The sequence below is a fragment of the Protopterus annectens genome, chromosome 16.part0, assembly GCF_019279795.1.
Source record: "Protopterus annectens isolate FY-2018-M chromosome 16.part0, PAN1.0, whole genome shotgun sequence".
NCBI lineage: Eukaryota > Metazoa > Chordata > Ceratodontiformes > Protopteridae > Protopterus > Protopterus annectens.
The window spans coordinates 381,781,980-381,805,439 of record NC_056750.1 but is presented as its reverse complement, the minus strand read 5'-3'; the positions used below and the strand labels follow the sequence as shown (position 1 = coordinate 381,805,439).

At 41.6% G+C, this 23,460-nt stretch overlaps 1 protein-coding gene across 1 annotated transcript in view; it reads left to right on the top strand.

The window, feature by feature from the left end:
- Positions 1–23,460, top strand: part of CNTRL (centriolin) — a 4,034,091-nt gene that overhangs the window by 715,362 nt on the left and 3,295,269 nt on the right. The window contains 2 exon segments of the mRNA XM_044058259.1: positions 3,360–3,372; positions 14,395–14,414. Coding sequence (XP_043914194.1) covers positions 3,360–3,372; positions 14,395–14,414 — 33 coding nt within the window.

Genomic DNA, 23,460 nt, shown 5'->3' with positions numbered 1-23,460 from the left:
ACACAAGCATGCACAGAGACAGCATCTTCTCTGGACTCTGTCTTCCCAGCTCCCTGATCGGAGCAGATTTGTTCCAGGGCCATGGCAACTACACTGACAACCAAGGGAACCCCACAGCATACAGACAGGGCATTAGTAGGGCAGGTTGTTTCAGGGCCGACAAGGCCTTCAAGATCATACCCCGCGTGTCGAGACTGGAGACTAGACAAGCAATGATTCTGTAGTGTGTGGTACTAAGACTCTCAAGCATGAACATCCCGATACTCCAGAGACATTGAAGAGCACCTAGACTGTGGTAAGCTCATGCCTCTTCTTGGCTACCAAGAAGAACAGTAGTGGAAGAGAAATCAGCAGATTGTGGGTCCTTTGCGATTTCTTCTCATTGCGGACTGATAACACAGCACATTCCGGAAGTCCAATCACGGCTCATTTAAGTTGAGGGTCCAAATTCTCATGCCTCTCGAATGTGGTCTCTGAAAGAAGTCACTGTGATCCTTCACTTATCTCTCAAGGGCATCGCCAGAAGGCGATCTTTTGCTACTCCCCAAAACAGCCAGTGCAGGAAATACTGTACTCGCATCCCTTCCTTTCCCCAGCTTCTTGAGACCTTCTAGTAGTTCCACTTCCAGGGGAAGGCCGTATGCATTCCTCGCCTTCCTTTCAGATTCCTCCAAGTCACTGAAAGCTTCTGATCCACTCCTTCTTTTCCATTGATCCGGAATTATTACACCAGCCAGATCAATTGGATCCTCACTTTTCCTCGCTCTCTTCATCCCTCTCTCCCTGGAATTAGGACCTAGTTCCTGAACTTTTGGTTCATCTTCAGGATCTCTTTATCTCACCCCAGGCCTCCATCACCTCAGTGCTTGGTTTTTCCACTTCCTGATCCAGGCCATTTCATCTCAATTATCTCACTCTGTTAGAGATATTTTTGATAGCCATTCAATCTGCACCGCCTCCATCCTACTAGTCCTTACCCTCATATTGCTGAACTCTCTTTCCTATAGTCTCTCATCTCCTTCTATCAACTAGGTTCAATTGGTTCTTATCTGGAATTTCACCATGCAGGTTCATCTATCTTTCAGAACTTTTTCAAACAAGTTCTATTTCTAATTTTTGAACTCATATTTTCTTCTCTTCTAAGGTCCACAAACTCATTCTGAAACCTTTTTGAATTCACTTCTTGCTTCTCCTCTGAATTCCCCTTTTGTTTGGGACCTCCTAAATCTTCTTCTGGCTCTTTTGATTCTGAAAACTTTCGAACTGCACCAAATCTAAACCAATGCATTGACTCCATGGTTCTTTTCCTTTCTGAAATTTGGCTATCACATTGAATTAGGTACCTTGTGAACAGTAAGTCAATTAATTAACTCACCCCTTGGACTGGGTGCCCATAAGGACAGATCAGCTTCAAACCTCCTACTGCGTCCTTCCCTGTCTTTTTTCAGTTTCAAATCAAATCTAAACCAAAAAAAACAACATGATTGTCTTTTTCGTCAGTATTCAAACTACTGAACCGAAACGGTGAAAACAATTCAGAAAATCTGATCAGCTGTTTGTCTCCCTGCTTCCAAGAGCAGAAAGGTTTGACACCACTCAGCTGTAGCTCTCCTGGGGGCTAAAATACACTTTTGTTTTCCAGTATGCAGTGATTACAAAAAGCCCAGAGCCAATTTTGATTTACCCTCTCACCAGAGACATTTAAAAGCTGCTAGCGACACAAGGCCCGATTCACTAAGGCACCACTTTATAACCTGCTAGGGACCTATTGCCCACTTACAGGCACCATTTCTTGTTCATAGCTACTTATTTTACTTCCCACACTTTTGTTTCTTTGTTTCCCACTGTTCCGCTAGGGCATTTCCAGAAAGGGGTTAGGGACGGTCCCATGGGTCTGCAAGGCCCGAGGACAAAGGAAGTGGGTAGATATGCCCTCCTCATATGTTGAAGTGTCTAGCATACAGCTTAACATATGTTGCCTATGTTCTCCCCATAGCTGGCCTGGTTTAGAGTCTTCTTCGTGGTCTTCTTGCGACCTCAAGGATCCACCAAGCTGGACTATATTAGAAGGAGCATAGGTCTTAGCTCAGGATGGTACCAACCATTTCGGTTAACCAAATTATTGATTTGCCAGTTTTTTTTCCCCAATCATTCCAACAATCTAGAATACATGCTGCACAAACTTGATGTTCACAGACAGCTCAGATTTTAATTAGAACAAAAGATTTTAGGAAATCGGAACAGCTTTTTGTTTCCTTTTCAGATGCCAGGAAAGGTATGCCAGTGGCTAAAACAACTTTGTCTAAATGGTTATCTGACTGTATCACATTTGCTTATTCAGCTTCCAATATGCCTTTGCAACATAAAATTAAAGCTCACTCAGCCAGAGCAGTTTCTACATCTTCTGCTTTTTCAGCTAGACTTCCTATTGATAACATTTGTGCAGCAGCCACTTGGTCAAGACCCCATACCTTTATCACTCATTACAAAGTTGACAGGGCCTCCAGGGACTGGGCCTCCTTTGGATCAACTGTCCTGAAAAGTATACTCCTGTGAGCCACCCGAGATAGATGGTACTTGGGACGCTACCCATCAGTAAGAATGAACGGCGAGATAGAACAACTTCACATAAAGAAGTTATGTACTTACCATAATATTCCATGTGAGTTGTTCATCTCGCCTTCATTCTTATAGATTCATAAATTAGTACTAGGCTAACTGCCCTTGTGGGCCTTTTTAAGCCTAGCCAGTTACCCCATGTGAGAATCAAGCCCTGTACCTTGTGTCTGTAAGGTAAACACCTTGACCATTATGCCAGCCCGTTCCTCCCTCCTACCCCCTCCTGGGCTTTTAGAAGACCGAGATGCTAGATCCTTCCTGGTCACTCAACCCTTCTATACTTTCTCTTATGGAGTTATAGAATGACATATGGTATTATTATACGCAGCAAACAAGATCTGAGGTAACTCTAGGTGCATCATTGGATAGGGACTTGGCCTTGAGCTATTTGAAAACCTTGAGCTTTGTAGTAGGCCGACTCGGAGCCGAGGGATCATCTTTGAACCCATCAGTAAGAATGAAGACGAGATGAACAGCTCACATGAAACTTTATGGTAAGTACATAACTTCTTTATTTCACTGCATCTGGATGCCTGGACCAATCCAAGAGGTCCCAACCGAACAAAGAGGATTCAGGACTTACTCCCACTTTGTTTTAGTGCCAAAGAAAACAGGGGACCTGAGAACCATTTTGGATCTAAGCAGTCTGAATCTGTATGTAAAGAAATCAAACTTTTGGATGGTTACGGTTTAGTCCATCATACCTCATTTGCGAAATAACAAATTGATGTGCTGTATAGAACGTCAGGAAGCGTACTATCATATCAGAATAGACAGACGCTCCAGAAGTCATCTGTGCTTCAGGCTGGAAGCCAGTCATTACTAATTCTGAGCTCTGCCCTTTGGACTCACCACAGCCCCCAGGGTGTATATTAACGTTGTCGAACTGTTTAAAGTTCGAACGTCATATGGTCGACACCATATGATCGAACTTTTAAAAGTTTGAACGTTTCATTGGAGATCTATGTACAGTGTGGAATGGGAAGATTTCCCTTTCCAACACTGTAGTGCGATCCCGGTGTTGGTATATTTAAAGAGCAGGGAGTGTGGGGGGTGCAGGGAGGCTTGCCCCCTTTTAAAACGGACAGGTAGGTTTTTTTCTGTTTATTTTTTCTTTAGCTTTTCGAACTTTTAAATGTTCGATCATTTGGCTTCGACCGTATGACGTTCAAACTTTTAAAAGTTTGATAACTTAATATACACCCTGTTTACCAACTTCATGGCAGTAGTGGCTGAAAAGGTTCCAGGTGGTTCCATAGCTAGATGACTGACTCCTAACTGGCCCAACCAGACATAAACTTCTTCAGCCCAAAGGTTATTTGTTCCAGATATCCAATTCCTTGGACATTACCATAAATGTTGCCAAACTAAACCTGTCTACATTTCAGAAACTGGAATTCATTGATGCTATTCTGAACACTACACACCAACTGGCATCATTAGCTCCACATCTTACAATAACATTAAGAAAACAGATGTGGGACATTCTATCTCTTCCATCTCTACCAAAAAGCATAAATAAATATATATATATATATATATATATATATATATATATATATATATATTTCGTGGACCTTGGTGGTTCAGTGGTCTATTCTTTACCAGCCTCGGTCTGTTCCTAACAATCTAACTGCTATCTACAAATGTAATCTGCAATGGTGGTCTCTTTCAGATGACCTGGGCCTAGGCAGACCATTCATTCTCCCTTCCCCCCACAGCCACAGTAACTACGGACACTTCCCCGCTACAGTGGGGGAGCATTACAAGGGAAAGATGGTACAAGGCACGTGGACCTACATGGAGGCCAGATTGCATATCAATGTTCTAGAGATGAGAGCAATCCTTATAATGTTGCAAGTCTTTCAGGACATTCTCCTCTTTGGAACTATTGCAGTACACACTTGCAACATGTCTATAGTTTGGCATGTCAGCAGACAAGTAGGAACCTGATCTTACCCACTTTGCAGAGAGACCATGAGGGTCTGGGAATGGGCACTTCTTCAGACCACTTTCTTTTAGTTGCACTGTACATATCAGGGAAATCCAGTGTTCTTGCAAACAAACTCAGCAGATCCATACTGTTCCCTCACAAGTGGTCCCTCAATCTGTCAGTGGCAAATCTGTTTTTTAGCCATTGGGGCTAGCCTTGCTGTGAACTCTCTGCTTCTCCCCTAAAGAACAAGTGCAGCAAGTTTTTTGCTCTGATCCCTCCTCCAGGGGCTCACTGAGGGATACTGTGGTTCATGATTGGCCCCCTGGTTCCCTGTATGCTTACCCTTCTCTTACTTTGATCCTGAGCTTTCCACTATCTGAAGAGTTCCCCTTTGTCTTTCTGGTCTCATCTAAAATATCCTGCATGGATGCTGGAGCCCAGACAGAACCTCCTTTCTCACCTGTCAGAGAATCAACATTCTTACCGCCACATCCTCAAACTAACCGTATGGTCTCTCCAATTCCAGTACTTCTATAAAGGTTCAGGCTTGCCTCACCTGTTTAACATGTAGTTGTGGCTTCTCATAAAGCTTCTACTAAGAAGGTCCACAGAAGCAAATGGAAGAGATTCGCTGTTTGGGCTTCCAAAGAAAATATCGATCCCTTCTCAGCAGAGGTTTCAGCCATCCTTCCTTTTGTTTTTAAGGAATGAGCTAGTTTTTCTACTGTAAAACTTTACATGGCAGTTGTATCCAACTATCATTCTGGAAGTGATTCTAATCTCCAGTCTACTACCAGATTATACAAGGCATTTGTGAAAGGAATTTTTCTGGTTAGTCCCCCCCTAAAGGATCCTTCTCCTCGTTGGGGTCTCACTGTTGTTCTTCAAAGCCTGACTCTCAAATCTTTTGAACCAGCTAATAATTGTGATATGAATTTTCTATCTGGGAAAACTATTCTTTTGGTTGCTATTACATCAGTAAAGAGAATTTCTGAATTACAGGCCTTATCATCCAAAACGACTTACCTTATTTTCATAAAGATAGAGGCTCTTTCCATGAGATTCCTCCTATATGCCTGAAGTAACTACAGAGACTTACATTAACCAGTCCATTCAATTGCCAGTCTTTTTCCTAAATTTCTCTAAGTGGGGTGAATATCTTTATGTCCTCTTGACATACATAGACAACTATTTTTCTTCTTTCATAGAACAAAGCACTTCAAAAAGTCTGAGCAGCTATTCGTAATTTTACCCCTAACCGTTTAGGCTAAGCAGTCTCCAAAATTACCCTAGCCTAATTGATTACTGACTGCATTTCTCTGATGTACTATAATCATGGTCTGGAATTGCCTCCCCCTCCTAGATCCCATTCTAATAGATCTATGGCCATATCGTCTGCCTTCTCCTCAAGGGCTTTGATTGATGATATTTGTGCTGCAGCCACTTGATCAAAGGCTTGTACCATTATGATGCATTATAAATTGGACATTGTCTTCAGAAGTAGAACTTCTTTTCTTTTGGTTCGACAGTGCTCAAGCGCATCCTTCCTTGAGGCCACCCAAGAGTTACGTAACTGGTGACTTTGACCCAGTAATGAGGAAGAATGAAAAGGACAACATTAGATTTAGAAGTTATGTACTTACCATAACTTGACATCTGTGTTGTCCATTTTCATTCTTCCTCACCATCCCTCCCAGCCATCCCCTGACCTAGTTGCTCCTAGAGGATCTGTAGTCTTGATGGGAACCTTTATGTTCCTGGTTTGAGCCTCTATGTTTCCTTTCTGTCAATACTGTCTATATATCCTATAGGTAGTAAGGCAGCAAACTTGATCTGAGGAAGCTAGGGATGGTGTAGACTGTAGAGCATTATGGGTAGAGGGTAGAGCTTGAGACTAGGATCCAAGTCTGGAAAATCCAGTAGAGTCAGATCCGAGGATGGGATCTGTAACCCAATAGTGCGTAAGAATGAAAATGGACAACACCGATGCCAAGTTATGGTAAGTACATAACTTCTAAGTTTCTCCAATTCCGTTAATAGCTAGGCAACCAGTGCTGTCTTCCCATGTCCATCACATAATTTTATCTTCCTGTAGGGCTTCTGCAGGAAAACTTTACAGAAGTAAATGGAAAATGTTCATTCTTTGGGCCAGCAGAAACAGATTGACCCCTTTTCAGCTCCTGTACAAAGTGTTATTCAATTTTTGGCAACAATTTTTAATGAGGGAGCTAGATCCTCAGTGATAAAAGAGTTCATTTAGCAGCAATCTCTAATTTTCATATTGGATTTAAGAATTCTTCCCTGGCTTCATCTAAGCTTTGTAAAGCCGTAATGAGAGGTGCCTTCTGAAACCTCCATGTAAAGACCATACTCCACCATAGGATTTGGTACAGTTGTTGGTACAGGTACCCTCTACTCAGTTATTCAGCTATAAACACCTCTACCTGTTCCTTTTTAACTCGGAACTCTGTCCCTCTGACTTACCTGCACACTGGCATACCCTCATAGATTATTTTTTCCTTGTGATTCTCTTAGCCAGGTTAAACCGCTCCGTTACTCATTTAGTTTATACTCTCAGCACTCCTTCCCCTCTGCTAATTAACCAATAACCCATACCCACCTAACAGCCCTCCAACCTACCTCTTCCCTCCCACATCGCCAACTTCATTTCCCCTTCCAATTTCCCTTCCTTCTATCTCTCTCAAAGTTCTAACTTATTATACTATCCCTCTTGCCACTTTTTGCCTCTGTCTTTCTCTGAATGTCACATATTTCTCCCCTTTTAAAGCCTCCCCACTGTCTGTCCACCCTTATTCTCTTCTAAAGTATATTCTATTCTCTACAATACTTTAAAAGAAAACATATTATTCCCTCATAATGTCACCCCTTACCTCACTATCCCTTCCTCCTCATACTATCACTTTCTACATCTTACCATAAATCTCTGCATTTTCCAGCAGTAACACCCACCATCTCTCACAGCTACCACTCAATCATCAACGCCCACACATTTCTCATCTCCCCAAACCTATTTCCAGTCTCCTTCTCCAACCTCTTTACTATAAAAACATTACTCATATATATCTCTTTCCACCATCTTAGCAGAAAATACACCCACTATTATTTGCCTACTCTCTTCCTTGCTTGATTTCCTTGATTCACTACCCTCAGTGAAGATTAGGTGAGATACTTAAAGGTGAACAATCCTGTAGCCTTAGCCTTAGCCTTCTTTGGGATCCCCAAAATTCATAAATCATTAGGGGATCCACCGATGAGACCCATAGTGGCAGGAGCTGGGAGTAAAACAGAACCTTTAGCAAAAATGTTAGATTTCCATTTAAAAGGATTTTTTGAGGATAAAAAACATGTCTTGAAGGACTCTTGGCATTTATTACAGTGCATGGCAAAGAATGAGTTAAAGGAAGAAGTTATTTTCTTGATTATTGATATTAAGGACCTTTTTTCTTTATATCCCACATGAAGAAATAATGGAATATTTCCAGGAAGCACTAAGGGAAGGAACTAGATTTTCAAGGGATAAAGGTGTATGGCTTAGCTACCCTCATGGAATTGGTTCTGAAAAATAATTTTGTATGGTTTCAGGGGGAACATTTAAAGCAAACCCGAGGGGTAACAATGGGTGCAGCAGTAGCCCCAATATTTGCTAATATCGTTCTTAGGTATTGGGAAACCAGATTTGTGTTAAATTCAATGTTCAGGAAAAATATCTTTAGATATTATAGATTTTTGGACGAAATTCTAATATTATGGGAAGGGGGGCTTGATGAGGCAGATGATTTTTTGAACTATATCAGTGCCACTACTGATTTTTTGAGCTTTACCAGTAAAATTGAAAAAGAATCCGTTAATTATCTGGGCATCCACCTATACAAAAATAGAAGGGATGGATGTTATGAATCATGTATATATAGGAAGCCTAGCCACTTGAATAGTTATCTGCACTTTGAGAGTGACCACCCCTTTTGGCAAAAAAGAAGTTTGGTAAAGGGCCAAATGATTAGAATATCAAGATTAACAACAGATGACAATAGGTTTAAAGAACAAATGGTAGAGTTAAAGACTATGCTGGGAATAAGAGGTTACCCAACTAGTGTCCTAGAGGGATAGGAGAGTTATGTATCAAGCAGGAGAGAAGATTTTTATCCCCATTATTGAAAAAAACTGAGAGAGTGTTGAATGTTAAGAAGACAGAAGAGTTAACTATTTGCTGTTTGCTAACATATAATGAGGATATTGTAGAGGTCCATAAAATGGTGGAAAATAACTGGAATTGTGTTTTTGGGGCATATGGATTAACTGAAAAACTGGGTAATAAACCAAAAATAGTTTATAGAAGAGAACCCAACATTAAGAACCTATTTGAAAGGAAGAAAGACAAAGATAGGATTCCATTAGGTAATATGAGGGAATGCAGTGGCTGCAGGGAATGTAGGTACATCTATGAATGCAGGAATAATAGTGATAGAGGGTCACAATGGAATCATTCCAGTGACAGGGAATTATAATTGTAATACAAAAGGAGTTGTTTACGTGGCCTTGTGCCAGTCATGCTGTGCATATTATATTGGAAAATGGAAAACAAGTTAAAAAAGCGAATTTACCAACACATTTATGACACAGCATAAACTGTAAGGATTTTTAAAAAATCCTCTTCTGTGTATTGGAAAAGGTAGGTATACAGGAGAAGGGGGGTAATTGTCCCTGTTTTTTTAGAATATAGGGAAACACACTGGCAGGTTTTGTTGAATGCCACAGTTTTTCCTGGTGTCAAAGACAGGATTTCACTAAGGAGCTTGCTTCATTTAAAGGCAGATGAGATTAGATAAAAATGGTGTAAGTGGTTGAATATAGAAGCAATTAATGTAATATTTAATGTCATCATCATATTCTTTCGGCTGTTCCCGTTAGGGGTTGCCACAGCGGATCATCTGTTTCCATTTCTTCCTGTCCTCTGCATCTTGCTCTGTCACACCAACCACCTGTATGTCCTCTCTCACCACATCCATAAACCTTATCTTAGGCCTTCCTCTTTTCCTGTTACCTGGTAGCTTCATCCTTAGCATATTTTTCCCAATATACTCAGCATCCCTCCTCAGCACATGTCCAAACCAACATAATCTTGCCTCTCTGGCTTTGTCTCCAAACTTTCCAACCTGGGCTGACCCTCTAATATTGTTATTCCTAATCCTGTCCACCCTTGTCACATCCAGTGCAAATCTTAACATCTTTAACTCTGCCACATCCAGCTCAAACTCCTGCCTTTTTGTCAGTGCCACTGTCTCCAACCCATGTAACATAGCTGGTCTCACTACCCTCTTGCAGACCTACCCTTTCACTCTTACTGGTACTCGTCTGTCACAAATCACTCCTGACACTCTTCTTCACCCACTCCATCCTGCCTGTACTCTCTTCTTCACCTCTCTTCCACACTCACCGTTCCTCTGAACTATTGATCCCAAGTATTTAAACTCATCCTTCTTCGACACCTCTACTCCTTGCATCCTCACCATTCCTCTATCCTCCCTCTCATTCACACACATATATTCTGTCTTAGTCCTGTTGACCTTCATTCCTCTTCTCTCTAGAGCATATCTTCATCTCTCCAGGGTCTCCTCCACCTGTTCCCTACTCTCACTACAAATCACAATGTCATCTGCAAACATCATAGTCCACGGGGACTCCTGTCTGATCTCGTTTGTCAACCTGTCCATCACCATTGCAAATAAGAAAGGGCTCAGAGCTGATCCTTGATGTAACCCCACCTCCACCTTAAACGCATCCGTCACTCCCACCGCAGACCTCACCGCTGTCACACTACCCTCGTACATATCCTGTACCACTCTTACATACTTCTCTGACACTCCTGACTTCCTCATACAATACCACAACTCCTCTCTAGGCACCCTGTCATATGCTTTCTCTAAATCTACAAAAACAAAATGCAACTCCTTCTGACCTTCTCTGTACTTCTCCATCAACACTCTCAGAGCAAACATCGCATCTGTAGTGCTCTTTCCTGGCATGAAACCATACTGCTGATCACTAATCATCACTTCCCTTCTTAACCTAGCTTCCACTACTCTTTCCCATAACTTCATGCTGTGACTGATAAATTTAATACCTCTGTTGTTACTACAGCTCTGCACATCACCCAAATTCTTAAAAATCAGTACCAAAACACTTTTTCTCCATTCCTCAGGCATCCTGTCACTTTCCAAGATTTCATTAAACAATCTGGTTAAAAACTCCACTGCCATTTCACCTAAACACCTCCATGCTTCCACAGGTATGTCATCTGGACTAACAGCCTTTCCATTATTCATCCTCTTCATAGCTATTCTTACTTCCTTCTTGCTAATCCATTGTACTTCTATTCACTATCCCCACATCATCCAACCTTCTCTCCCTCTCATTCTCTTAATTCATCAACCCCTCAAAGTACTCTTTCCATCTCCTCAACACACTCTCCCTGCTTGTGAGTATGTTTCCCTCATTATCCTTTATCACCTTTACCTGCTGCGCATCTTTCCTAGCTCGGTCCCTCAGTCTAGCCAATCGGTACAGGTCCTTTTCTCCCTCCTTAGTGTCCAACTTTTCATACAACTCTTAATATGCTTTATCCTTAGCCTTCGCCACCTCTCTCTTTGCCATGCACCTCATCTCCTTATACTCCTGTCTACTTTCTTCATCTCTCTGACAGTCCCACTTCTTCTTTGCTAACCTCTTTCTCTGTATACTCTCCTGTACTTCCTCATTTCACCACCATGTCTCCTTGTCGTCCTTCCTCTGTCCAGATGTCATACCAAGCACCTTTCTAGCTGTCTCCCTTACTAGCTCTGCTGTAGTTACCCAGCTATTTGGTAACTCTTCACAGCCACCTAGTGCCTGTCTTAACTCATCCCTGAACTCCACCTCACAATTACCCTTTTTCAATTTCCACCATTTGATCCTTGGTGCTGCCCTTACACTCCTCTTCTTGATCATTAACGTCATCCTACAAACCACCATCCTTTGCTGCCTAACTACGCTTTCCCTGGTCACCACTTTACAGTCTCCAATCTCCTTCAAACTGACCCTCCTACATAAGATATAATCCATCTGTGTGTATCTTCCTCCACTCTTGTATGTCACCCTATGCTCCTCCCTCTTGTTAAAATACATATTCACCACAGCCTTGTCCATCCTTTTCGCAAAATCCACTACCATCTGACCTTCTGCATTCCTTTGTTTAACACCATACCTACCAATCACTTCCTCAGCCCCTCTGTTCCCTTCACCAGCATGCCCATTGGAATCCGCTCCAATCACCACTCTGTCACCCTTGGGTACGGTCATCACCACTTCATCCAACTCACTCCAAAATTTTTCTTTCTCATCCATCGCACACCCAACTTGTGGAGCATATGCACTAACAACAGTCATCATTACACCATCAATTTCATAAACATCACTCTATCCGACACTCTTTTCACCTCCAAAACACTCTTAGCATACTGTTCCTTCAGGATAACTCCTACGCCACTTCTCCTCCCATCCACACCATGATGAAACAATTTGAACCCACCTCTGATGCACCTAGCCTTACTCCCTTTCCATCTGGTCTGTTACACACACAATATACCAACCTTCCTTCTGTCCATCATGTCAGCTAGCTCTCTCCCTATGCCAGTCATACTGCCAACATTCAAAGTTCGTACCCTCACTACCACAGTCCTAGCCTTTCTCCTCTCTTCCTGCCTTCGGCCAACAGTAGCCCAATTTCCACAACACCCTGTTGGCTAACAGTACTGGTGGTGGTCATTGATAACCCAGGCCTCAACCAATCCGGTATGGAAATATTTACTGGTGTCTGCATGAATTATTTGGCGAAGTTTTATGCCAGATGCCTTTCCTGATGCAACCCTCCCCATTTATCCGGGCTTGGGACCAGCACAAAGAAATGCACTAGCTTGTGCATCCCCAGTGGCTGGTGTATTGTTATTTATAAATATATTTTCTTAACAGATGAAATGTTTATTATATATGTGTTTTTTATAGGAGAACTATTCATGTATTATACATAGCTATATATTTTAAAGAAAGAACATATTAATGTGTTTTTAACTTGAGAACATACTTAACTAATTAATTAATTTAAGTTAATTGGTTGTGATTAATTAATTGAATTGTATATAAAAAAAATGGGGGAAGTGTGTAAGGTTTTGTATCTGATGAAGTTCTGTTTGTACTGAGAGTGGATAAAGGGAACGAAAGCGCTTATAACCTTAACCTGCCTGGTGTCAGGTTCTTTTCAAGGAGAAGGTATCCTGTGACATTTTTGTTAGATTATTTGCTTTTATGTGTTTTACTATTGTGATATTGGTCAACAATACTATCATCACACCTGAACCCTTTACTAAATTACTTTGTGTAATTATTGATGCCGAACTAAAATTTGACATTCACATCAACCAATGTATTGAAAAAACTAATCAGAAACGTGGACTTTTGTACCATAATCACAAAATACTGTTTCCCTCCACTAAACTGTCTCTTGCTACATCACTTCTCTTACCCTGTCTTCTATATGCAGCCCCAGTCCTTACAAACCTTTAGCCATCTCTCCTCTCTAAATTGGAACAAACCTACCACAAAAATAGCTAGATTTGCCTCCAGTCTACCATATAAATCCCACCACTGTCTCACTCTTAAGTCTTTATTATGGCCTGAATTTCAGAAACAACTTCTTCCACAGCTACACATTCCATACTGTATAACCCCACTTCCTGCCCCTCCATCTCGAGCATCGTATCACCCTATAACCCCAAACATCAGCTTCGCACATCTGACAAACCTCTTCTTGACATCTACAAACCTGCTAAAAATATAGACAAGTCCCTCTATAAATTCTCTCTCGCCCATTCCTGGAATATCCTTCCCCTTAATATAAGAAGTATCACTCATAAAGCCCAATTTAAGCACAAGCGTAAAAACTATCTACTAAATACCTGGTTCTGTCCATGTCAAACGTCTACCTGATATTATACTGCTCTGTTCCTAATTTCTTCTTCCTCACTTTAAGCATATGTCTTATTTTTCTACTTGTCTCTCTAATGCTTCCCTTACTTTCTTTACCCTGCTCCCCACTTCTTGTAAATACTGCTAAACATGGAGTTTCCAGCTGTTTACCTGTATATATTTTGGCATATTGAACTTATTTGATGTTATGTACCTGATTTTTTTTTCTGCATCTTGAACAAAACTTAGTAAAAATGCATTTTCAACCCTTCAATGTATAACTACTTGAAACTATATCAATGTAAACCTAGCTACTTCTGTGATATTGTTACTTGTATATGGAGCTTTTCTCCTTGGGTCTCCACTGAAAATGGGCCCCTGGCTCAGTTGGACTAACCTAATTAACAAATGACAATAAACAAATAAATAAATAAATTTGATAACTGCAGGCCTTAATCCATTCTTACTGTGACCCATTGGACTGGATTACTGTGGGTTTATCATTTGTTGCTGTTGGTTCCATCCTTACTCCAGTCTCCCTTTGACCCAGCAGCTAAATGTGATCTTAAACATCTGACTTGGAAAACTCTTTCTAGTGGCTATTACCTTGGCTAGGAGAATTTCAGAACTTCAAGCTTCGTCCTGTAAACTTCCTACTTGATTTTTCATAAGGATAGAGTTACATTACTTACCAGTGCTCCTTTCCTTCCTAAGGTAGTGGTGTCAGAATCCAACATTAACCAGTCCATTAAACTGCCAGTTTTCTTTCCTAAATTTGCAAACAAGGGTGACTATATGTTGCATTTATTGGATGTCCACAGACATGAAAGATTTTAGAAAGGCAGATTAATTTTTGTGTCCTTTGCAGATTCTAAATTGGGCAAACCAGTTGCAAAGGTAACTCTAGCCAGATGGCTTACGGACTGTATATCATTTGTCTACAACAAGCAACTTCTTCAGTGTTTCTATATAGGGCCCTGGGCTAATTTTTATACCTTTATTACTCATTACAAACTAGATCTGGTCTCGAGGGAAAGAGCAGCCTTTCCTTAGTGTCCACCCGAGAATTTAGGTAGCTAGGAACTCTGTCCCAACAGTTGAGGATAGAATGAAAATTGACAATATCAGATAAAGAAGTTATGCACTTGCCATAATGTTCCATGTTTGTTGTTCATTTTCATTCTTCCTCAACTTTATTTATTTTTTATTTATTTTATTTTATTTATTTATTCCAGCTTGGTGACCGGGGAGGTCCACTGGGCTTGAGAGCCCATTTTCAGTGGAGGCCCGGGGAGAAAAGCTCCACATAACTAGTTACATAATAGTTTTTACATTGTTAAGTTGTGAAGATTTGCAAGTTACATAAACATATAGAAATTCTTCACATTGATAAGTTACATATCATATTGAAATATCACATGAAAGAAATTCTTTTACACTGCAAAACAAGTTGCATAAACATATAGAAAATATTTCCCACTACCAGCCCTCAACCTTGCTCACAGATTATTTCTGGAAGATCGAGACTTTATAAGGACGCCACTGTCCTTCTTGTTGAGCTCCAGAGATGGCTTATTCTGTTAAAATTTTGTATTGTATCTCTTTCTACTTTTTATAAGATAGCAAACTATATCTGAGATATGTTAGGTGTTGGTGCGTTGTGGGTAAGGGAGGAGCTTGAGAGGTAGTCACGAGCAATAGTAACGGCCGAGTTAGATTTGAACCCAACAGCTGAGGATGAATGAAAATGGACAACGCAGATGGAATGTTATGGTGCATATACACCTTCTTTTTTTGATTGCTATTACCTCTGCTCGAAAAGTCTCTGAACTTCAAGCCTTGTCTTCTAAGCTTCCTTATTTAATTTTCCATAGAGCTAGGGTAGCACAATGAACCAACCTATCCTTTCTTCCTAAGGATTTGCGAAAATCCAGCATCATTCAATTAATCTTCCAGATGTTCGTCGTGTTTCACTGTTGCAGTCATTACACTAGGGTTATCCTGCTGTCAGGCGGTCCCGCAGTCGGCCAGAGTTCCAAAGTCTTGGTCCGGCGTCGGTTGCTGTCGCTTCTTCCCTGACGTCAGTGCGCCAAGGGTATATAAGATGCAGCCGACGCCATATTCTTCAGTCTTTCTTGCCGCACGGTGCCCAAAGCAAAAGCAGTTCACAAGTGCCGGTCGGCCGACTCCTGAGATTTCAAATTCGATTTCAGATCCGAAGTCTTCAATAAAGCTAAGTACCCCATTGGGGAACTTTTTCTTGCCTCAGACCGATATCAGTAAAAGTAAATAATTGTATTTCTTGTGGGAAGCAAATACCTCATAAGGATTTTCATTCTTACTTTATTCCATGCCTAGGCCCAGATCACAACATCACTAGTTGTCGGTTTTGTGCTAGATTTAACAAACACACTATTAAACGTCTGTTTGATTTTGCACACCATTATTTTGGCCGAAGGTTTAATTATACCATGCCGTCGGAGCAACCAACGACCGGAAGTCACAAAAACGCAAAGATAAGGACAGGCATCCGAGGCCCAAAACTGACGATGAAGCCTCTTCTAGGCCAGTCGCTGGTTCGCCAGTTCTCAGTGAGGCGCTTTCGCAGCCCCTGACACCCACTACCTCAGAGCCACAGGCCCCGACTGACTCCCACGTGGAGTTGCCTAGGCCTCTGGATACTCAAGGTGTTGGGCCAACGGAGACTAACCCTTCAGATGGGTCCGGAACCACTGAGCAGGCTTAGTCTTCTGAGGGTGTTTTCAGACCTTCACAGCTTACCATTGCATCTACAGCCAAGTCTAAAGCAACATTAAAGACAAAGAAGCAAGTACAGCATTCACCTGGACAGGCCTCCATGCCTAAAAAGCAGATGCTCAAAATGGCCGAAGACTTAATTACTCTGATTAGGGGTACCCATCCCACTCCTGATAAAAGGCCTAGGCAGGATACAGACTATGATTCCTCTAACCAGATTTCTATATATTCTGACTCGTCTTCAGACCAGGGATATTCCTTACCCCCCTATGAGGACTCTGATGCTGAAGAATCTATCCCTTCAGCCTCTCCTCCTGAGGATTATTCTTTTGGGGAAACTTTACACACCATGAGGGAGCATTTCCACTGGGAGGACCAGGATTGCTCAAGAGTCCAAGAAAAGGCTCAGAGATTTTCTTTTATTGCCTCAGCACAGGCCCCTTGCTATTCTGTCAGTGTTGGATATTGTGGACGATGTGTTCTCTGAATCCAGTTTAAATCCAGATTCATTACCCCCTGCTCTAGTCAAGCCAGACAGGTACTACAGAGTCACTGACTCGCACACATTTTTTATAGAAACCCTGCTGCTGACCCAGAAACTATTTCCCAGGGTCCCAAAGGGGTAAAGGCCTCCACAGCTAAAAATCCAGTTCCCTCGGACAGGGATTCCAGAGCATTAGACAGATGGGGAAGAAAGTTTACACCTCAGCAACATTAGCAGTGAGAGCTTTAAACTGCCAGTTTCACATGCTTAAATATCAACAATATTTACTGTCTCAGTTAAAACAGCAAATGAGTACAAGTGCAGAACAACCTGATTTTAAGGAAATGCAGGATTTATTGCATGCAGCTGGTCAAGTAGGTAAACATACTTTGCAATGTGGTTTTGATTCGTTAGAAGCTTCTTGTAGAGCAGCAGTTACAGGATTTGTGATTCGAAGGCATGCGTGGTTAAAGGAACAAACCTTACCAGATCATGTTAAGGCAAAATTATTAGATGCTCCTTTACAGCAAGATATTTTATTTGGTGTTAAAGCAGAGGAGGTATTAAAGAAAATGGAGGATAAGGCAAAATCTATGAAAACAGTAAAGGATTTCTTCAAGGTACAGCCACCCAAGATTTAACAGAAATTGACCTACTAAAAATTGGTCCTTTCCAGTGTCAGACAGGCCACAAAGAGGCAGATACAGACACCCAAGAGGCAGATCTCAGCCCCAAGGATCTTGCAGACCATGACAGTGGGGTGCTTCAACACCAAAAGGAGGTGAGGACAAGTCACAACCTTACAGGAAACAATCTCAATGACTTTCCCTTTCCAATGGCAAACTCTTCCCGGTTGGCAGCTCCCTTAGGGGGGAAACTAGCACTTTTTTCACAAAACTGGCAAGCAATCACCCAGGAAAAATGGGTGCTGAATATTGTGTCTCAAGGTTACAGGTTCCACTTTCACACTTTACCAAGGCTAAAAGGAATGCCAGACCTGCCACAAAATCAATGGGCAGAGGCACAAAAACAAATGACAGCCCTCATGGACATGAGAGCTATTCAAAAAGTACCACAGCAGGAACAAGGACAAGGTTTTTACTCAAGACTCTTCCTGGTCCCCAGAAAGGACAAAGCCTGGCGACCCATTCTAGACCTTTCCACTGTAAATACTTACCTGGATGTTCCGAAATTCAAAATGTTGACACTACAGCAGCTCCTTCCCATGTTGGGCAAGAAAGCTTGGCTTGTTACTTTGGACCTCAAAGAGGCATACTTGCATGTCCCTATCAGACAAAATTGCAGACAATACCTCAGATTCATAGCTGGTTCAATGCACTGCCAATTCTCTGCACTGCCCTTTGCTTATCTACTATGCCCAGGGTCTTCACAAAGTGCCTGGCACCAGTAATTGCATTTTGCAGACAAAAAGGAATTCAAATTTATGCATACCTGGACGACTGCCTGATTCAAGCAGAGAGCAAGGACATTCTTCTAAAGCATCTGGCATTTGTAAAAAAGTTATTAAGTTGCCTAGGGTACATAGTAAATGAAAAGAAGTCAAAACTAGTGCACTCACAAGAGATAATATTCCTATGTGTCAGCTTAAATACAACGGCCCAGATGGCTTATCTCATGCCAGACAAACAAGGACAACTGACTCAGTATTTTCAATTGATGGCAACAAAGTCGGATTCATGGCATCCTGCATACTTCTAATTCCATATGCCAGACTGCATATGAGGAAATTACAATGGTACCTAAAAAGTGTTTGGAATCAACACTCTCACAGCTTGGAAACGGTAATACCACTAATTTCCTGCCTGCAACAGGAGTTTCGATGGTGGGCACAGGCATGTCACCTCAACAAGGGTCAGCCTTTCACACTACCCACAGCCAGGCAGACTTTAACAACAGATGCTTGGATTACGCCTGGGGAGCATACATGGCAGGAAAATGTATTCAGGGCAAATGGACCACAGACCAAATGCATCTACACATCAATCAAAAAGAGATGTTGGCTGTACAAAATGCCCTAACAGCTTTCAAGGACCTTTTGCATCCAGGACAATTATTATTAAAGACGGACAACACCACAGTAATGTGGTACATAAACAAGCAAGGGGGCACTCATTCTTACCCCCTATGCAGACAAGCCATGACCTTGTGGAACACAGCTCTAACTTATCAAGTTCATCTGCAAGCACAATTCCTGCCAGGAAAGAAAAATACTCTGGCAGACGACCTAAGCAGAAACATCATGGATCCTCACGAGTGGAAATTAAATCCACAAGTTTTCAGCATGATAATACAAAAATGGGGGTGCCCGGACATAGATCTCTTTGCCTCCCCACTGAACTGCCAACTACAAAAATTCTGCACAAGGACTTATCACACACAAGCATGGAAAGTGGATGCTCTTTCGTTCAGCTGGAAAAGCCTACACGTTTATGCTTTCCCTCCTCTGCCTCTCCTTTCGAAGGTTCTCCTAAAAGCCAGACGAGAAAAACCACAGATGATTCTGATTGCTCCAGACTGGCCATGCCAACATTGGTACCCAATCTTAAAGAACTTAGCTCAAGGCCCACCTTGGATTTTGCCTCAAATTCCACACCTTCTGACTCAACAAAATAATCAGATCCTACACAGTCAGCTCAAAACCTTATCCCTGGCTGCATGGCAGATTCATTAGCCAAACAGGCAACACCTCTCTCAAAAGCTGTTATGGATGTCATTTTGGAGGCCAGAAGGCCTAGCACCAGGAAATCGTATTCAGAAAAGTGGAAGAGATTCTGTGCCTGGAACCAGGCTCAAAGCCTTGACCCTCTTGTCCCTAACATACCTCAGATACTACAATACTTAACTGAGATGCTGGACAAAGGACTATCCTTCTCATCCATTAAGATCCACGCTTCTGCCATCTCAGCTCATTACAACACAGATCCTCCTATTTTCTCTCATCCATTACTAAAGCAGTACCTCAGAGGGGCAAAAAACATAAGACCGCCCCGGAGAGCACCAACACCTACTTGGGACCTCAGTTTTGTCTTGGAAAAGCTCACTTTACCTCCTTTTGAGCCAGCCAATGCAGCAGAAATAAAATATATATCATGGAAAACTGCCCTGCTACTGGCAATAACCTCAGCACGAAGAGCCTCAGAACTACAGGCACTAATGGCAGTGGAGCCCTTCATCATTTTTCACCAAGGCAGGGTTTCCTTAAGAACAAACCCTTCATTTATGCCTAAGGTGGTATCCAGTGTGGCCCTCAACCAAACTATTCACTTGCCAACATTTTATCCAACCCCCCAGAATAAAGGGGAGAGAATTCTACATTCCTTGGACATACACAGGCAATTACGCTTCTACTTGGTCAAAACAAAAGCTTTCAGGAAAACTGAGCAATTGTTTGTATCCTATGCTGCAAGATCACAGGGAAAGGTTATTTCAAAGCAGACCATTTCAAAGTGGATAGGACACTGTATCCGGTTCTGCTACACACAGCATGGGAAGCCTGTACCATCTAACATTAGACCACATTCCACCAGGGCAACTGCAACTTCTACTGCCTATCTTAGAGGAGTACCTACCAAGAACATTTTGGAAGCTGCAACTTATGGTTCAGTGCACACCTTTACCAAGCATTACCACTTGCCTCTTTATTCCAGATCCAGAGCTGGCTTTGCCACTGCAGTGTTGCAGGGCCTCATAGCCACACCAAATCCTCTCTAGAACCAGCCACCCTGACTCAGCTTTGAGATTCTTCCCAAGTGTAATGACTGCAGCAGTGAAACACAATGAACATAGTACAGTTTTGTATCTACCATAAATGTAGATGTTCGAGTGTCTTCACTGCTGCAGTCCTGGTTACCCACCCACCTTCCCCGCTTTCTTAGCTGGGTCTTATCTATATCTTTCTACACTATATTTTTTATGTGGTGTTTTTTCTGGCTACTAAAGGTTATGTTTTTACCTTATGCATGTTTTGTAAGCAATATGTATTGCCTATCCTTTTGGGGGCACCTGACATCTGGGGCAAGAAAAATTGAAGAAAATGGCGTCGGCTGCATCTTGTATACCCCTGGCGCACTGACATCAGGGAAGAAGCGACAGCAACCGACGCCGGACCAAGACTTTGGAACTCTGGCCGACCGCGGGACCGCCTGATGGCAGGATAACCCTAGTGTAATGACTGCAGCAGTGAAGACACTCTAACATCTACATTTATGGTAGGTACAAAACTGTACTTTTTCTTTCAAGATTTCACGATGAAAGGAAAATGCATGTTACATTTGTTGGATGTTCACAGACAGTTACATTTCTATTTGCATAGAACACAGAATTTTAGAAAAACAGATAAATTATGTTTCTTTTGTGGAATTGAAATTGGGCAAGCCAGTCACAAAAGTAACTTTAGCCAAATGGTTAACTGATTACATTTCCTTTGTCTATAACAAATTGGGTTTGTCTTTGTCAGAAATTTTGAGAACCTATTCAGCCGCTACTTGGGCTAATCCTAATACCTTTATTACTCACTACAGATTAGATCTGGTCTCAAAGGAGAAGAGCAGCATTCAGCTCAACAGTGCTCAGGAATATCCTTCCTTAGAGTCCTACCAGGATTTAGGTAGCTGGGGACTCTGCCCCAGTTGTTGAGGAATGAATGAAAATTGGCAACATCAGATAAAGAAGTTATGTACCCGATATAACGTTCCATCTGTGTTGTCCATTTTCATTCTTCCTCAACCCCCCCCAACACACTAGCATTTGGTTTGTGACTTCTGGAACAACGAGAAGATAATAAGGGAACCAATGTTCCTGTCTTTGAGCTCCAGTTATTTTCTCATCTCAGTATTTTCTGTATTTCTATAAAGCTGTAAGACCAGCAAACAAGATTTGAGGTATGATAGGGGACTGGAACATTATGGGTAAGGGAAGAGCTTAAGAGTTTCCATGATCTACGAGCTGTAAAAAGTGGCCGAGTTGGATCTGAGGGTTGGATCCAAACCCGTTTGTTGAAGAATGAAAATGGACAACACAGATGGAACATTGTAGTGAGTACATAACTTATTTTTATATAAGAAGCAGGCAGTACATCCTTTGGCTTGACTTGTTTTTTTCTTATATTTATCAAGTGGTTGCATCTCCATAATGGTGTGACGTACATTTGTTTCTGTTAGAATTACTTTTTGTCAAACCAGTGGAGGATTTAGCATTCAGTCTATGAAATAATCACTTGTCATGAGGTATAGTTATGAGAAATGTGCTGAAAATATTTGTTAAACGACTTGAAAACTACCTACTTTATGAGAATGTATTTAATCTGAAAGATGTAGCCATCTAACATGAACTGTCCATTTTTCTAGTATTTTGAAATGAAACATGAAAGGAGTCAACTTTTTCAGACCATGATGAATGTATAATTTTTGCATCCAGAGCAAATTCTATTTTTGGTTTTAAAAGAAGATACTTTTTATGGTGCGCATTTTGATTTCTCATTAAGTTGTAAAAATGATGGACTTGTGTTTAGCTTAGTAAATGCAGCCTTTTTTTTTTTTATCTTCACTGTGGGACTTGCCCAGTCACTCCCCTTTAGCTCATTAATTTCTTACAGAAGTTAAGAAACCCGAACATCCCTGGACTGTAGCCCATTTGTTCCCATCTAGGGAGCCCTATCAGCCAGAGTAGAGGGTGTGGTTGTAAGCCTGATGTTCCTGTAGCAGTACCCTCACCAAACTTACCCATCCCTTGTTGATGATTTCTGGATCTACATTGGCTTCATGGTCTGAGAGAGGCATACTTGCTTCCATATGTGCAACTTCCCTGGCTTAGCAGTACTTTATACCACTGTAACAGCACAAGCCTGTCAGGCCTCTTTGAGTCATCTCACCTGTCCACTTCTTTTGGCTGCATAAGCCTATCCTTTCATACCCAACCCCTCCAGCTGCCCTGCCAGTCATCAAATCCCAGGTTGCCTGGGTTGTAGTCTGGGCTTCATCCCTCTGTACCTTAGGACCAGTCTTGCAGACTCATTATTAAAAAAAACACTTTGCTTGTGGCCTGTGCTCCTAATGGATAACATTTTGAACTCTATACTACCTGATTTTGTGAATATTGCATATAAAAGAGCTAGGAATGTGTGACATTCTGGTACATAACCAATTTTGTTTACCACATGTTAATGTCAGTCAGAGCTTAAGCATAAGTAAAGGCACTGTTCCATGTCATGGTTGTTCCATCTGTCAATATGTAGTAAGCTCTTTTCCCTATATTAATGGCATCAAATTTACAGCTAGGCATGAATACAGTTGTAATACGGAGGGGTTAGTGTATGTGTTGAGATGTGGATGTAAGAAGTTTTACATAGGGGAAACTTACAGAAGTTTTAGGGTCCGGTTGCAGGAACATATTAGGGACATAAAAAATAAAAAATTAGAGAGTCCCCTTGGGAGTCATTTTTTGACAGCACACAACTCTAACCCTGATTCTCTTAGGGGTTGTGTCTTGGAAAAATTGCAAGTTAGCATAGATGAATGTGTGTCTTTAAAAAACAAACTTGGCTGATTTTAAAGTGTGGTACTTTGGCGCCTTTGGGACTCAACAAAGAATGTAATTGGAAGTATGTGATTTGAATTGTATGCTTAAT